At 42.1% G+C, this 17,168-nt stretch overlaps 2 protein-coding genes and 1 long non-coding RNA gene across 3 annotated transcripts in view; 1 reads left to right on the top strand and 2 right to left on the bottom strand.

The window, feature by feature from the left end:
• The window catches only part of LOC139577703 (uncharacterized), a 20,593-nt gene extending 8,222 nt beyond the window's left edge, over positions 1–12,371 (bottom strand). The window contains exon 1 of the mRNA XM_071404881.1: positions 12,245–12,371. The gene's annotated coding sequence lies outside the window, so the exon portion shown is untranslated. The remainder of the gene's footprint in view (positions 1–12,244) is intronic.
• On the bottom strand, positions 10,313–13,385 carry LOC139577711 (uncharacterized). The gene is made up of 3 exons (XM_071404895.1): positions 13,109–13,385; positions 12,622–12,752; positions 10,313–12,415 (listed from the first exon to the last, which is right to left on the bottom strand). The coding sequence occupies exons 1-3, from the start codon at positions 13,383–13,385 to the stop codon at positions 11,219–11,221; spliced, it is 1,605 nt and encodes a 534-aa protein (XP_071260996.1). The 3' UTR covers positions 10,313–11,218.
• LOC139577719 (uncharacterized) lies at positions 13,381–17,168 on the top strand. The gene is made up of 4 exons (XR_011675369.1): positions 13,381–13,469; positions 16,306–16,458; positions 16,618–16,680; positions 16,812–17,168. It is a non-coding gene; the product is annotated as an uncharacterized lncRNA (long non-coding RNA).

Raw genomic sequence — 17,168 nt, 5'->3', positions numbered from 1 at the left:
ACATAAATTGCCTGGCCTGAGGTGCAAGCATCATGGGCCCATTTGTTGCATCTCACACACTTCACACAAGTCTCCTTTGGTAGGCTGTTTGAAAATGGCTCCACACAGAAGAGGCAGAAGCACTCCTCTTCATCTGATGATGACTCTTCTACGATTTTTAGCTGCCTTCTTGTTCTTTGCAGATCCAGATTTTGACTCTCCCCCTTGCTTCCATTTTCCTCGGAAACAGCCTTTTGCTAGATTGCGCCATTTTCTTTCATTGCAAGCTGGTTTTCGGGGCCAGCTTTTGGTTATGGCCGGATGTCCTCTGGAGTTGGTAGTCTGCTGTCAGCAATGGGATTGCTGGGCAAGGGTGAGCTGGTGCTAGCTTAAGAACTGTGCAGGTCTGTGTCTGAGCTCGTGCTAGGCAGGGCTGGAATGGTGCTGGGGCCTGGCAGAGCTGGAATGTTGCTGGGGCCTGGCAGGGCAGGGTTGGTGCTGGGGCCTGGTAGGGTTGGGTTCTGAATGGGGCGATCTGTAACGTAGGATGGCGCAAACTCGGTTTCCAGAAATACATGCCTGTTGTAAGGTTGTAGCCCAGCCATCCTAAAGCCAGCCTGAATGTTCAAGGGGGTTGCAGCCAGAGGATAGATGATTGACACAATCCCAGGAATGTCATAAATTGACATTGTTTTCCCGGGATTGTTCCTCATACAGGCAACACACACGGTGTTGATGTGCCTCTTTAGCGGCCCGTAGACAGACCTGTCTAAGGGTTAAAGCTGATGAGAGCAATGGGGTGGGAATGACAGCATAATCATGCCATTTTCTTTGACATAATTGAGTCCATCAATGGACATATGAGACTCGTGGTTTTGTCCAAAAGGAGTAAACAGGGCTTCTCCTTTGAGCACTTCGTATGCTCGACCAAATGTTTCAGGAAGTCAACAAAGTGCACATCTTTCATTCACCCGGAGGGATTTGCTCCTCCTTTGCTGCCAGGTGGCCTGTTGATCAGGAAATTATTGCAGAAGTTGACGAGGGGGAATCGAAAATATGGAGGTATACTATTCCCTGTGGCTGAGACTGCACAGGCCAGTGTGACAAGGGTTCCCTTTTCAGCGGAGGTCAGTGACCCTACTTGTTTGAATCCACGTCTGTCCACCACTCTGTAAGGTTTATGTACAGTGGTCACCCCCGCTTCATCAACATTCCACGTCTCCTGGTCCAAATTGATATCTCTGAAGCACTTCTGCTACATTGTCGAAGAAAGCATTAACATTTTCTCTGTTGAAGCTACTTGGCCTGGCAAGGCTAGTTGCCTCTGGCTTTCTCAACAACAGCGTTGGGTGGCACTTTAAGAAGCCTGTAAACCACTCCGAGCTGGCCTTTTCTTTTTCTGCCCACATTGGCGCGAACTTCAGCTGGTGTGCCACAGCAAACTGGTAGGCAAGTCTTCTGACCTCACTTGGCGAGAGACCAAAATAAATGTCAGTTGACCTAGTAATACACTGAACAAGCTGCATCTCCAAATCAGGTGAAAAACCTGCTGTGGCTTTATATAGCCAACCTCTGTTGTTGGAATGGCTCTGACTTTCAACTTCTTCTCTGGTAACCTTTTGACAATACCGAGTCAGAGTACGGTAATTTATGTCAAAATCCTTCGCTGTAATCCTGATTGATTTGTTCTGCAAGGTCACGTGCCTCACTGCCTTTAACTTCATGGCAGGTGGTGTGCTGCCATTCTCTGTCTTTCTTTTATCATTTCTAACCATCTTTCTTCCCTTCCCCTCTTTCTTTCCTTCCTTCCTTTCTTTCTTCTTTCCTTCAAAAACACATTTCCTCATTGCAATAACATATTCATTACAGGCTTATTACGCCCACCTCGCTGTCTACTATCCACAATGCAATTCATAACACCACACTAAATGAATGGCACTGTATGAAGCAGTTGGTGTGTGTGTGTGTGGATATACTGTCTCACAGTAGTCATGTCATGTGTTAGTACACACACACACACACACACACACATACCAGAACCTGTCTTGTATAGTCCAGGGACTATGCTGCTCTAAACTATATGTATATATAATAATCCATTTACAGTAACATTTAATACTATTATCAGAGCTGATTACACAATATCACAAAGTTTTCTGAGCATGTTCTATGTATACTGGGGCAAGCTGTCACGTGTAGACTTGCCCCAAGGTCATTGAGACAACTTGCCCCAAACTGACGTGTGCTAATGTGGCCTAAATCCCAAGGTTAGCTCAACATAGGACTGCAGCTAAAGTATAAAAATAAACGGTATTGTCTCCTCTACTCAGTGCAAAATTATAATTTTCTACATTCATACCTAACAAAGTTTTATTGCATAAAATGTAAAGTGACAATTTTTACTTTTGAAAAATAAGAAACTTGTGCTCACCTCACATTAGTGACCTTGACCACATGTGAACAGGAAGTTGACAATAGAACATGTAGTCACACGAAGTAGCTATTTGATTTTTGAGATGGCGCCTCTAGTGTTGGAGATATGAACAGTTTGACAATTTAACCGTGTGACAACTTACCTCGCTCTCCCCTACTTAGGTGAGAGACGTCGGCTGTGCGAGTAGCCAGCCATAGGCTCCGCGCTTGGCAGGAGCTGGGAGAAGCTACAGTATAGCTTATAGTAAGCTACAGTAATAGAATATATGCCTACTGCGGACAAGTGAAGGTCCGGAGGTCGGGTCTGTACATCAATTTTGGCAGAGATAATGGATATATGTCTGTCTGTCATAAGAATGAGGGATTTAGGCGTGTTTTGCACCGGTTTAAAGTGTTTTGCATTTGATTTGGAACCGGGCTGTCTCCAAGGCGTGAGTCAGGTGCCCAGCTCTGTCCGAAGAAGAAAGTTGGCTTAAAACAAAAGTGAGGTAATTAAATGTAACCGATGTGAAATGGCTAGCTAGGTAGCGGTGGTGCGTGCTAGCAGCCTTTCAGTCGGTGACCTCACTTGCTCTGAAACCTTGAAGTAGTGGTTCCCCTTGCTCTGCAAGAGCCGCGGCTTTTGTGGAGCGATGGGTAACGATGCTTCGTGGGTGACTGTTGTTGATATGTGCAGAGGGTCCCTGGTTCGCGCCCGGGGCGAGGGGACGGACGTAAAGTTAAACTGTTACATTGGTGCCGTGACCCGGATCTAGCTAGCCATTTCACATCGGTTACATAAGCACACATAGTAATTAGTAGGATTCTGTGTTTCCCATGCAAAGGGAAAACGTATTTATTTTGATAAACGCTTTATTTGCCTTCACAATGAAAACTAGCTTGAAAATTCTAGCATTTATTTGATGTAAAAGAGATATGTTTCTGGACATGCACCATGTTGCCTTGTTGACTTGACTGAGCAGTGAAGATAACTGTTAATTTGAGAAAGGTGGTACTCCCTTCACTTTCGTCCGATGACCTAATGCGCCATTGCCCGGTTCAACTTGGGCCAGTGTAAAATAATCACCACAGACCAAAACAGCGGGCTGTCAAGCTCCCGCCTATTCCTCTTTGGATTGGTGGAAATGTTGGATTATTTGAAATCTATTTTTAAATATTCAATGAGGGTGTTGACGTCAACCGCCTGTATTGAATGGAGAGTGAGACGCTATACTAGCCTAATGAATAAACATTATCGAATATCAACAGGGACAACTCCGATATAAAGTGTTTTTTCTTAAAGTTGCCGGGATGTTATGTGCATCACATAGTACACTCTTAACAACCTCAGCATTACGAAACTTCTATTAGATCAAATAAGCCTCATGTATCAAAATAAACATGTTTTTTTATCTTGACTAAATTCGACACCCATTGACCCATATTCAGAAACTCCTCACTTGCTTAATAATTAATGATCTGCTGAACATGGATAGATTTTGAGCGGAGTAAACCCTCTCGCTTCCCCTTTTCCTCTGATTTGGGAAAATGTTCACTTGTTTGAATAGCCTAAAGTTATCAACTAGGCGATCATGATTCTACAGTACTGCGTGGATAGTGAAATGAGAGAAGGTAGGCTAATTGAATTAGAGATAGTCTAAATCCCCCGGCAAAAGTTTCCTCCGAAGCGCAGGCTGCAAGAGAAGGTAACGTGCACAATTACGATAGGCAAAGGCATGTCAATGTATCTGAACCGAGACAATGTGAATGAGTTGCCGAAAACAGTTTCTGAAAACAGCAAGTGAAAGAACATGGGTAAATTCACATAAATACATCCCAAGATTTATGCCAGAGAGAGACATGTGATAATTACAAGCGTGAACCCATGGGTTTAACAGCAAGCGTGAGCAATGTGCATTATTGTGCTGGGCTTATAGGCCATAAGGTAAATAGGTGAATGACATTCTGCACATGGCTAACAGGAAAGAGACGAAAGAAGACTTTATACTGATAGTGATATGTTTGTATTCATTCCCACAATGCCCGTAGAATAAGAAACGATGTGAATTATGTTATGCTTACTGGATGAAGTTAAACGAGCATTCAGACCAGCTTTACTGATTGAACCTTGGTAAAATACATTCCCTGCAATGATACAAAAATAACCAAGTCAGTCTGCACAGAGTTGATTTTTGACATTTAATTTCAACAAAATTGTCATACTCACACAACTTTTAGTACAGTACTTTTATTGGACAAAAGGATACATATGACAAGTAGAATAATATTACACACTATGGAATCACTTGACCATTAATGTAAATCTGGAACCCTCTCTTTGATAAAATGAATTTGAGTACTTTGGAAAAGGTTCAACATTACACACATCTTTACTAATTCCTGTCAAGTAAAGATGAATTAAGGCATTATCCTTATCTCACTATAAAACACCAGCATCAACCTAAAGGGACATAGTTGTCACTCTTCATCAATGAAGTATTTTTACAGACACAATCACACCAACCATCACCATATCAGCTACTCTGCCTCATCATACTCATTCCCTCCTCAGTTAACCTCATCCAGTTCCCTACTACATCCAAAACCAACAGAATTAACTACTAACTAACTAAGACTACAGTACATGTCACGATACTCTATACATGGGCAGTGTGCATTTTCTGCTGGTGTATCCTGAGGTAGCTCCTCTCTGAGAATCTCTTCCCACAGTGCGTACAGGCAAATGACCTCTCTTCCATGTGGATCTTCAGGTGCCTCTTCAGCTGGTGCTGGTGGGAGAACCTCTTCTCAAACTGGGGGCAGATGTAGGATTTCTCCCTTGTGTGGACTCTCGTGCCTCTTCAGGTTGGACGGGTGGGAGAAAACACAGCACGCTAGCTGTACACAAAGACTTCCAGTCCTTGCGCTAAGCTAGTTAGCACTGGCTCCCGAAATTACCTCTAACTTCCTGCATACTGGACTCGGATGTAAAAATGGTATCCACGAGTTCTGACTCTGGGGAAGTAGCTAACATTTTTTTCCCAAATCCCCAACTATCCCTTTAATGGTTTGATAGTCCAAAGGCATGGTCCCACACTTAAGACAAAATGAATCAAGACCTGGGCCCGTATCCACAAAGAATAAGATCTTTCCAAATAATCGTATTCATTATGATCTAAAAGGAAAACTGATCCTAGATCAGCACTCCTATTCTCAGACACTTTGTAAATACGGGCCCTGACCTAATACCATTCAGACAGTACACATTGGGCTCACCTCAGGGAGACTGTGTGGTCCTGTGCTGCTCAGCTGGTTCCTCTGTGGGTTCAGGAGGAGGTGTAGCCTGTTTGGCCTCCATGACCATGGTCCCCTCAGGGTTCCCCAAACCCTCCTCACACCCGTCCTCATTCACCAGTAGCACCTCTGGACCAATGATGTGTTCCACATTGTTGTGTTACAGCCTGAATTCCAACTTGATTAAATACATTTCTCACCCATCAACACACCTTAATGACAAAGTGAAAACATGTTTTTAGAAAGGTTTGCACATTTATTTAAAATGAAATACAGAAATAACTAATTTATGTAAGCATTCACATCCCTGAGTCAATACATGTTTGAATCACCTTTGGCAGTGATTACAGCTGTGAGTCTTTCTGGGTAAGCAAGATCCTTGACTTTTTCAACATTTTGTTGTGTTACCGGCTGCATTTAAAATATATTAAATTGGGATTTTGTGTCACTGGCCTACACACACTACCCCATAATGTCAAAATGTAATTGTTTTTAGACATTTTAGCAAATTCATTAAAAATGAAAAGTTGAAATGTCTTAAGTCAACCCCTATGTCAATATGTGTGCAATAAGTGTTTAGCATGGTTTTTGAATGACTACCTCATCTCTGTACCCCAGACATACAATTATCTGTAAGGACCCTCAGTTGAGCAGTGCATTTCAAACACACATTTAACCACAAAGACCAGGGAGGTTTTCCAATACTTCGCAAAGAAAGACACCTATTTTTAGATGGGGGGGAAAATAAAGAAATCAGACATTGAATATCCCTTTGTGCATGGTCAAGTTATTAATTACACTTTGGATGGTATATCAATACACCCAGTCACTACAAAATACAGGCATCCTTCCTAACTCAGTTGCCGGAGAGGAAGGAAACCACTCAGTGATTTCACCATGAAGCTAATGGTGACTTTAAAACAGTTAGAGTTTAATGGCTGTGATAGAGGACTGAGGATGGATCAACAACATTGTGGTTACTCCACAATACTAACCTAAATGACAGAGTGAAAAGCAGGAAGCCTGTACAGAATAAAATATTCCAAAACATGCATCCTGTTTGCATTAAGGTACTAAAGTAAAACTGCAAAAAATGTGGCAAGAAATTAACTTTATGTCCTGAATATGTCCTGGGGCAAACTAACACAACACATCACTGAGTACCACTCATCATATTTTCAAGCATGGTGATGGCTGTATCATGTTATGGGTATGCTTGTCATTGGCAAGGACTAGGGAGTTTTTAGGATAAAAAGAAATGGAATTGAGCTAAGCACAGGCAAAGTCCTAGAGGAAAACCAGGTTCAGTCTGCTTTCCAACAGACACTGGGAAACAAATTCACCTTTCTGCAGGACAATAACCTAAAACCCAAGGCCAAATCTACACTGGAGTTGCTTACCAAGATGACATTGAATGTTCCTGAGTGGCCTAGTTACAGTTGTGACTTAAATTGACTTGAAAATCTTTGGCAAGACCTGAAAATGGCTGTCTAGCAATGATCAATAATCAACTTGACAGAGCTTGAAGAATTTTAAGAATAATGTGCAAATATTGTACAATCCATGTGTGCAAAGCTCTTAGATACGTACCGCTGCCAAAGATGATTCTAACATGTATTGACTCAGGGGTTTGAATACTTATGTAAATCTGGTATTTCTGTATTTCATTTTCAATACATTTGTAAACATTTCTAAAAACATGTTTTCACTTCATCATTATGGTATAATACCTTTTGAAATCAGGTTGGAACACAACAAAATGTGGAATAAGTCAAGAGGTATGGATTAGAGGTCGACCGATTAATCGGAATGGCCGATTTAATTAGGGCCAATTTCAAGTTTTCATAACAATCGGTAATCGCCATTTTTAGACACCGATCATGGCCGATTACATTGCGCTCCACGAGGAGACTGCGTGGCAGGCTGACTACCTGTTATGCGAGTGCAGCAAGGAACCAAGGTAAGGTGCTAGCTAGCATTAAACGTATCTTATAAAAAACAATCAACCTTAACATAATCACTAGTTAACTACACATGGTTGATGATATTACTAGTTTATCTAGCTTGTCCTGCGTTGCATATAATCGATGCGGTGCCTGTTAATTTATCATTGAATCATTTATCATTGAATCATTGCCAAACGGGTGATTTAACAAGCGCATTCGGGGAAAAAAGCACTGTCGTTGCACCAATGTATACCTAACCATAAACATCAATGCCTGTCTTAAAATCAATACACAAGTATATATTTTTTAAACCTGCATATTTAGTTAATATTGCCTGCAAACATGAATTTCTTTTAACTAGGGAAAATGTGTCACTTCTCTGGGCGTTCTGTACAACAGAGTCAGGGTATATGCAGCAGTTTGGGCCGCCTGGCTCGTTGCGAACTGTGAAGACTTTCTTCCTAACAAAGACAGCCAACTTCGCCAAACGGGGGATGATTTAACAAAAGCGCATTTGCGAAAAAAGCATAATCGTTGCACGAATGTACCTAACCATAAACATCAATGCCTTTCTTATTAAAATCAATACACAGAAGTATATATTTTTAAACCTGCATATTTAGTTAAAAGAAATTCATGTTAGCAGGCAATATTAAACTAGGGAAATTGTGTCACTTCTCTTGCGTTCATTGCACGCAGAGTCGGGGTATATGCAACAGTTTGGGCCGCCTGGCTCGTTGCGAACTAATTTTCCAGAATTTTACGTAATTATGAATAACATTGAAGGTTGTGCAATGCAACAGGAATATTTAGACTTATGGATGCCACCCGTTAGATAAAATAAGGAACGGTTCCGTATTTCACTGAAAGAATAAACGTTTTGTTTTCAAAATTATAGTTTACGGATTTTACCATATTAATGACCTAAGGCTCGTATTTCTGTCTGTTATGTTACAATTAAGTCTATGATTTTATGTCTGACTGAGCGGTGGTAGGCAGCAGCAGGCTCGTAAACATTCATTCAAACAGCACTTTCGTGCGTTTGCCAGCAGCTCTTCGTTGTGCTTCAAGCATTGAGCTGTTTATGACTTCAAGCCTATCAACTCCCGAGATTAGGCTGGTGTAACCGATGTGAAATGGCTAGCTAGTTAGTGGGGTGCGCGCTAATAGCGTTTCAAACGGTGACGGCACTCGCTCTGAGACCTTGAAGTAGTTGTTCCCCTTGCTCTGCAAGGGCCGCGACATTTGTGGAGCAATGGATAACGATGCTTCGAGGGTGGCTGTTTTCGATGCGTTCCTGGTTCGAGCCCAGGTAGGGGCGAGGAGAGGGACGGAAGCTATACTGTTACACTGGCAAGACTAAAGTGCCTATAAGAACAACCAATAGTCAAAGGTATATGAAATACAAATGGTATAGAGAGAAATAGTCCTATAACTCCTATAATAACTACAACCTAAAACTTCTTACCTGGGAATATTGAAGACTCATGTTAAAAGGAACCACCAGCTTTCATATGTTCTGAGCAAGGAACTTAAACGTTAGCTTTTTTACATGGCACATATTGCACTTTTACTTTCTTTTACTTTCTTCTCCAACACTTTGTTGGAGAATTTAAACCAAATTGAACATGTTTCATTATCTATTTGAGGCTAAATTGATTTGATTGATGTATTATATTAAGTTAAAGTAAAAGTGTTCATTCAGTATTGTTGTAATTGTCATTATTACAAATAAAATATATATATATATATATTTTTTTAAATCGGCCGATTTAATCGGTATCGGCTTTTTTTGGTCCTCCAATAATCGGTATCGGTATCGGCGTTGAAAAATCATAGTCGGTCGACCTCTAGTATGAATACTTCCTGAAGGCACTGTATTTTCAGATAAGCGATGGTAGCCTATCCATTTGGCATGTAGCTAGCTAGCTAAGCAAACATGCGTAATGTAGCTTGCTGTATCAGGAGATTAGGCTTGACATCGGCAAGTCCTCGTCTTGAAAAAGTTGTCAGTCGGACTACTGTCATCATCACTATAGATGGCATGCAAATTAAACAATATTTGGATTTAGCCATCTAGTTTATCCCCTAAAAGTTAGCTTGTTAACCAGCCATATTGACGTGATCTGTTATTAGCTAGCTAGCCAATTTGACGTGGTCCATCAATCAATGCAGCCTATCATGTCTGTCAGCAGCAATCGTGATTACACACTCTGAAAAACAATGTTGAAAAGGGGATAATGTTAGCTAACTTAGCTAGGTAGGCCTATGTTGGTTGGAGAAAAATGTACATTAGGTCAACTTACCACTATGTTTAGCCAACTGTACAAAGTGTCTACCGGTAACTTGCAAATAAACATTATCAGCTAAAATTACATCGGTAAATGTGCCCTTCTGCTGCTTGGCAGGCAGAGCCCACAAACAATGGGAAATGAACCTAAACCACTCATACTTGTCAGATATAATTCACTTTTATATCACTCAATTATCCAATTAAAAGTGGCCGCTATTGAGAGATATCGTGGGCTACCCTCACATATCTGAAATTACATGAACAATTGATGTTTTCTGATCATTAAAAGCATGCAGTTACTTGCTGTATAACTCTGATGATATAGCTAAATGTGCGCAATTCTTTTGCATGGACGTTTGTAGTTCTGACAATGCTCTTCAAGAGGTGATGATATTACATCCAAATAGTTAACCTTTATTTAACAATCCCTTAAACGGCACGCAGTTGTCAATGGCTTTAGAGGAGCTGGGGTCTCCTTGCCCCTCAGCAGGCAAATCGAACACCCTGCATCTTATTGGGATATTTTATTGATAACGACCTATTGGCCAGTGAGAGGCTTCAAAGCCACCAGTCGGCCATATTGGCACTCCCCAGAAGGAGCAGTTCTCCATAGGAATTAATGGAATTCTACAGTATTTCAATGAAATGTTTCATGGACAAAATTACATGTATTTAAAGCTGCACTTTGCAGAAATCGCTCTGCCATTTCGTGGTTTTTAAATGTCTAATAGTTCACCTCATTTCAGTTTTTGATAAAACAAGTAAGTATAGCGTAGAGAATCATTCTACCATCTAAACCGCTGTGAAATATATTTTCCAAAACCAAACTTATTGTATTTTCAGTTGTTTGAAGCTGGTGTAAGAAACTGTAAGTAAAAGACGCAAAAACAATTGCTTCTTAGACTTGAATGAAGGCGCGGTTTCAAAACAGCGCCCCTTATCAGTCATCTAGTGTAATATATGAATCATTGCTCTGGACCCTCCTCTTGGAAGAGAGAGGTGATACAGATTACACAGACATAGATGCACACACAGGTAATAAACACACTATCAACATGGAGAGTTTACCTATCCCCACATCGTTTGAGTCCTATACTGTAGTTACTGAATAACTTAATTGTTGCTAAACCCATCATGTTGGACATAAATTATTTTGTGGGTAAATAAGAGTCAGCTATGGTAAGTCAAAAGTAATCAGTGGATCTTTTCTGCTGGCAATAGATTAATCTTTGTCTTTAATGCAGGGTTTGATCTAAACGTCAGAATCTATGGAATGGAATGGTTACTTTCTATATCATAGAGTGGCATGGTTTTTCTGCTGGTGTATCCTGAGGTATCTCCTCTCTGAGAACCTCTTCCCGCAGTGCGTACAGGCGAACGGCCGTTCTCCCGTGTGGACCTTCAGGTGCATCTTCAGGTTGCCAGCCAGGGCGAAGCGCATGTGACACTGGGTACAGCTGAAGGGTTTCTCCCCAGTGTGGACCCTCTGGTGCATCTTTAGGTTGTCCTGGCGGGAGAACCTCTTCTCACACTGGGTACAGCTGAAGGGTTTCTCCCCTGTGTGGACCCTCTGGTGCCTCTCCACCTTCTGGGGGCAGCTGAAGCCTTTGTTACAGAACATGCAGAGGAATCGTTTCTCCTTACTATTGCCTGATGTGGCTCCTTCTCCCTGAGCCTGGGCTCTAGCCCTGTCGTTTGAGTTCAATACCTGATCGAAAAGGATCTGGCCGTGTGAATCGGAAGGTGCCATCGAAGTGAACACTGGGTCACGACCCCTGAACGCATCTAAAGAGGATTGGGTGGCGACATTTAGATTAGTCTCTAAGCTACCCCTGTAATTTAAGAAATCTCTGCCCTGTGAGTGTCCGTCTCCTAGGTGACTATCTGTATTCCATGTGGGAGGAGCATCGCCCTCCACTTTCACCTCATCTACCACTATAACCTCCCCTTTCTTATCTAGGCACCCTTTAGAGTATACACTACTACTGTACCGGTTCCAGTCCCCTCTAGACAGATCAGTCTGGGTCTCTAAACCCAAGTGCATTTTGCCAGAATCCATCTCTGTAGTGTAAGAACAAGATGGATCATCACTGCCAGTGTCTAATGCGTCACCATCAACATCCCCACGGGAATTAACCATCCTCTGGCTCTGGTGAAATACCGGTAAATATTCTGAGCCGGGAGCAGGAGGACAGCCCAGTGGCCTTAGTCTCTCTGGGTCTGATCTGTGGTCAGATCCTGTGTGTAAGAACCTGTGTGTTACAGTTAAAGTCTCTGTGTCGGTCTCTGACTTGAGGACGGCGTTCTGCGTTCCACTGACCTCCGTGATGCTGTGTCGGATCCTGGGCTGTGCTGGGGCGGGGTCCTCCGTTGCTACAGGGGGCGCTCCAGACGCTGCTCCAGTTTGGATGTCTCTGCTGTGTCGTGGGTCTTCCTCTCCTCCAGACCTCTCCTGTTTGACCCCAGGACCTACAGCCTCTGGATCTGCAGACTGACACAAGAGAGGAGGTTATTATTGCTACATGAGTTGAATTGGATAACAATGTCGTAGGGAAGTCTCACAAGCTCCCCTATGGCAGATAAATGAGGATGCACATGTAAGAAAGTGAATAGCTGAGGGGAGCCTTTCTGAAATAAAGAGGCCACATTTGATTTACAAAGTAACTGTAATTTTTTATGCAACACTATTACACTAACCTCCATCACAATAACATGATGGGTTGAGGTTCCACTTCTCTCATCAACAGTGATTGGTTGGCCATCTCTCCATGTATTGTGTCCCGCTGGCTTCACAAAGCTCCTGTTGCCTCCAGTGAGATGTCCTTCACCTGAGAGTGTGATTGGGGGAAAATAGGAGGTTAAGTTAGCTACTGTCAATGCTCAACACTATATTGTACAATATTGACACGGTCTACATTTGGGCAAGGATGTAAGGTAACACTTCTCGTAACTTATTGATATACTATTTATTGATTGATGTATTATGTTCGATGAATCACATTTGTTTTAATTGAGTAAATAATAGGTAATGCAGTAAATCAATAATCTGGTTAGAATAACAGTGTCTTTGTGCAAGATAGCTAAATAATCATGGGAATTATTGCATAGTATCCAAAAACTGACCAGCTATATATATGAATGAATGGCAACAGGCCACACAGCCTCGGTCTTCTGCAAAATGTACCTCTTGCCATTCCTCTGTATCGGTCGAGGATCTTGACACTACTGGGACGACTGGCGAGAACGCGCTCTCGCACTGTCCTCTCTGCGCGCTCCCGTGCCACCTTCAGTTCCAGTAGTTTCCTCCGCAATGCCATGTTTTCTTTCTGGCTTTGAGTTATTTCCAAACGAAACACTGCATAGTCGTCGTCTACGAGTTTACAGATCTCTGCCACGGCTGCATTCGCTAGCACCTCCATAATGGAGGCTATTTGAGTGTGAAAAACCATACAGTTAGCCATTGTTAGCTAACGTTAGCAGCTAGCGTTACCTAGAAAACATCTAAACCAAATCCTGTCTCCAACGCGAATTAAACACTACTTGTGGTAAGTATGTGATGCTGTGCAGTTAAATTAGTAATATTTTAAGTTCCAGTGTGTTTATAAACGTCTAAATAACATCAATAAAAACGCTATCGTGAAAATTGTTCTTGTTGACTTCAGTGTACTTCTTTGTGTGAGTTTCCGGCAGACTATACAAGTATTACTGCCTTTCACAGGTCGGAGTGTGAATTGCACATTGTCACACAAAAAGGGGAATTAATCTCACCACCATCTAATCCAGGGATGGGACCTGATTGGTGTCACACTTTTGCCCCAGCTAACAAACATGACTCCAATAGTCAACTAATTATTACCTTAAGTTTAGAATGCAATTAGTTTATCAGCTGTTTGCTTGGGATTGGGGAAAGTGACACCACTCCGGCCCCCAAGGACTGGAGTTACCCGTCCCTGATAACCCTGCACATATACACCACTATACCCCAAAAACGCACCACCTCTATCCCACTACTTTAGCCATACCAGATCCTACTCCAGGCCAACAGACCGGGAGCATGGAACCCCTTCTCTTAAAGCCCCCTGTAGATCTCTTGCACCCAAAAATGTCTCTGCTACTTCCACTACCACATGTATTTTCTGGGATTCACGCTTCATCCGTGCAGTACAATGAATAAGCATAGCAATAAACACAAGAAATCATACCTTACTAAAACTCATCCTCTCTGGATCCCTCTCTTATTCACAAGGGGGCTCCCAGTCTAATCAATCACCCTCGGGCTATCCAATACTCTCTTCACTGCCTCAGAACAGGACATTTTCTGCCCCACTCGAACTCCTGGCAATCTCAACCTCTCTCAAAGGGCACTTCGGATCCCCAGCTGCATGGGCGCCCCCACAGTGGAGACTGCTTTCTTTATCCCAACTTTACACTACCTCTGACTATGCCCTCCTGTACATTTCCCACATTGTGCGATCTCCTTTCTACACACTGCTGCAACATGTCTGAATCCTTAGCACATAAAGCACCATAGTGGGTTTGGAACACAGTTTATCAAATATAACCTAACCTGGCCTTATCAGGTATAAACTCTGTGTCAAAGCTCAACAAGACAGACTATTCTCAGTCTCGCCATTGCCACAAGGTCTACGTCTCACCAAACAGTGGGCGTCACAAACACTAGGAATATTATTTTTCATTGGATCCACCTCTACACTCAATGCTACCCCACTGATCACTCCTTTGAGTAGCACCCTGCTTCGGAGAGCAAAGCACTACACATGTCAATCCCAGAAGCGCATGACGCGGTTTGCCCGCTGCCTCTGGACGGAGGATGCACAAAAAAGCTAAACAATTCCACTTCTCAAAACTTTGACAGATGTACAGTTCCCAGTTTGACCTTTACTCAGCTTGAAACAATGTACAGGCTGGCCAAAAAGCCAGAATACACCTCTCAGGGCAAACGTTGGAAGTCTCTACCACACCTGTCAACGCAGGTACTTCATCCTGGTCTGGCTCACTTCCAAACTCCATGTCACACCCTCATTGGTGACTTGTTGTAACAGGAGACAGGATCTCACACTCAGTAGTTGATTTGTACTCTTTAACACCATTACTAGGTATATATTCAGAAGATGTAGGTTTGAGCCTGGCACCTTCCCATTCTTCCACATTTGTGTTCTAAGTCAGTGGGAACTAGACAAATCATAGAGATAGAGGACTCATCTTTGTATCTGTGCCATTATAGCTTCAGTGATAGCATGGGCGGTGCCATTGAGGCAATTTTTTAATTTAATTTAATTTAACCTTTATTTAACTAGGAAAGTCAGTTAAGAACAAATTCTTATTTACAATGACGGCCTAGGAACGGTGGGTTAACTGCCTTGTTCAGGGGCAAAATTACAGAGTTTTACCTTGTCAGCTCGGGGATTCGACCTAGCAACCTTTCGGTTACTGGCCCAACACTCTAACCACTAAGTTACCTGCCACCCAATCTCCATTTTGAAGTAGTACATTTTCTTATTCATGATTGGCTGATCACTCCCGATGACCCGGTTGGACATGACTCTAACAGGGTTACCAGGAAGTATCAGCTAATGAAGTTGGAAGTCCCAACAAGTTAACTACATTAAAATGGTGGAAGCCCTCAATAGCGCTGCACCTGCTAATATGGCCTTTTGGCCACTAGATACCTCTATCATTTAAATCAAGACACCCCACTTCCATTTACACTGAAGATAAAAATCTTATTGGTTGTGGTCCTAGCTCAAAGGGTTTGGTTAAATGAAAAAGGTATGCACGCTGTCCTTTAAAATACGGTGCTGCTTATTACATTACACATCAAATCTCCTATTCATGATCAGTATCTTTAAAGCTGTGAGCAGAATTGTTTAGAAAGAACAGTGTGTTAACAAGAATACAGTAGAAAATATTACAATGACTTTATTCCATCTACATCACCTCAGTAAGGTAAATATTAAACTGTCCTGTTCTAGCCTAGGTTTACTGTCTCTCTAAAAGTAGCATATCATTCTAAAGCAGTCAAACGTAATATATCATACTGAAACAGTCAAACATAATATAGCATACTAAACGTGTCAAAGCAAGCTGGTGCGATCAAGATGTAAGATACTATATGTCCTACAATACGTATTATATTGTATGACTGCTATTAGATTGTTAGGCCAATGTAATGAATCCTAACGTAAAGTAACATATTAAACTAAATGGAGTGGCACGGATGTGAGTAAAATATAAGTTTTTCTCTGAGACCAGGTTGACATAGTGGGGATGGGTAAATACTCCATGTTTAAAGTGTTTGTATTATCTGTGTGTGCGTGTGTATGTCTGTGTAATCTGTATCACCTGTCTCTTCAAGAATAGGAGGTGGTGCTGCTCGTGAAGGAAGAGGGGTGTGAGGAGAGTCGGGGGAACCCTGAGGGGAACATGGTAATGGAGGACAACCAGTTTAAGACTTCTCCTGAACCCACAGAGGAACCAGCTGAGCAGCACAGGACCACATACAGTCTCCCTGAGGTGAGGACCTGATCCTTGATCAGCACTTCTATTCTGAGACTCTTTGTGGATATGGGCTCAGGTCTTGATTCATTTTGTCTTAAGTGTGGGACCATGCCTTTGAATTATCAAACCATTAAAGAGTGTCAAGTAATCAAATCAACTTACATGTTTGCATAGTACTCAGCAATCCCTCATTGACCAATCAGAATGTGCTGAGTAGAAGAAAGATGGGGGAGCAAGGTAAGGGAGAAATACATATAATTATGTTTACATACAAAAACACATTATAATGTATGACCAGGTAATTGACCAAAAAATATATATTTGTATCCATTTGTTTGTAAAGTCTATTTTCTAAACTCTTCCTGCAGGTGGATGGCTGGAGGCTAACAGAAGAGACTGGGCGGCCATCTTGGATTCCCAGACGCATACCGGTGCAGCCAATGGCCCAGGGGATAACATCACTGATCAGGCCAGGACCAGAGATGACTTAGTGGAGGTCAGTGGATGGGGCGGAGCCGTCAACTCTGGACTGGGGAACAACTCTGTTAATCACAGCCAGAAACAGCCAGTGAGACACAAAACAACAACCAAAACACATTCTAAAGCGAATACTGAAAAAATATTCCTGACAGAGAACGTGGGGAATGGTCAGTGGTGAGCTATAGAAAATTAATGTCATATTGGTTTATATTTTGTGATGTCATTAAAAGTGTTATAAAAGGAAA

The sequence above is a fragment of the Salvelinus alpinus genome, chromosome 6, assembly GCF_045679555.1.
Source record: "Salvelinus alpinus chromosome 6, SLU_Salpinus.1, whole genome shotgun sequence".
NCBI lineage: Eukaryota > Metazoa > Chordata > Actinopteri > Salmoniformes > Salmonidae > Salvelinus > Salvelinus alpinus.
The sequence above is the reverse complement of the archived record's forward strand: the minus strand, read 5'-3'. Positions and strand labels throughout refer to the sequence as shown.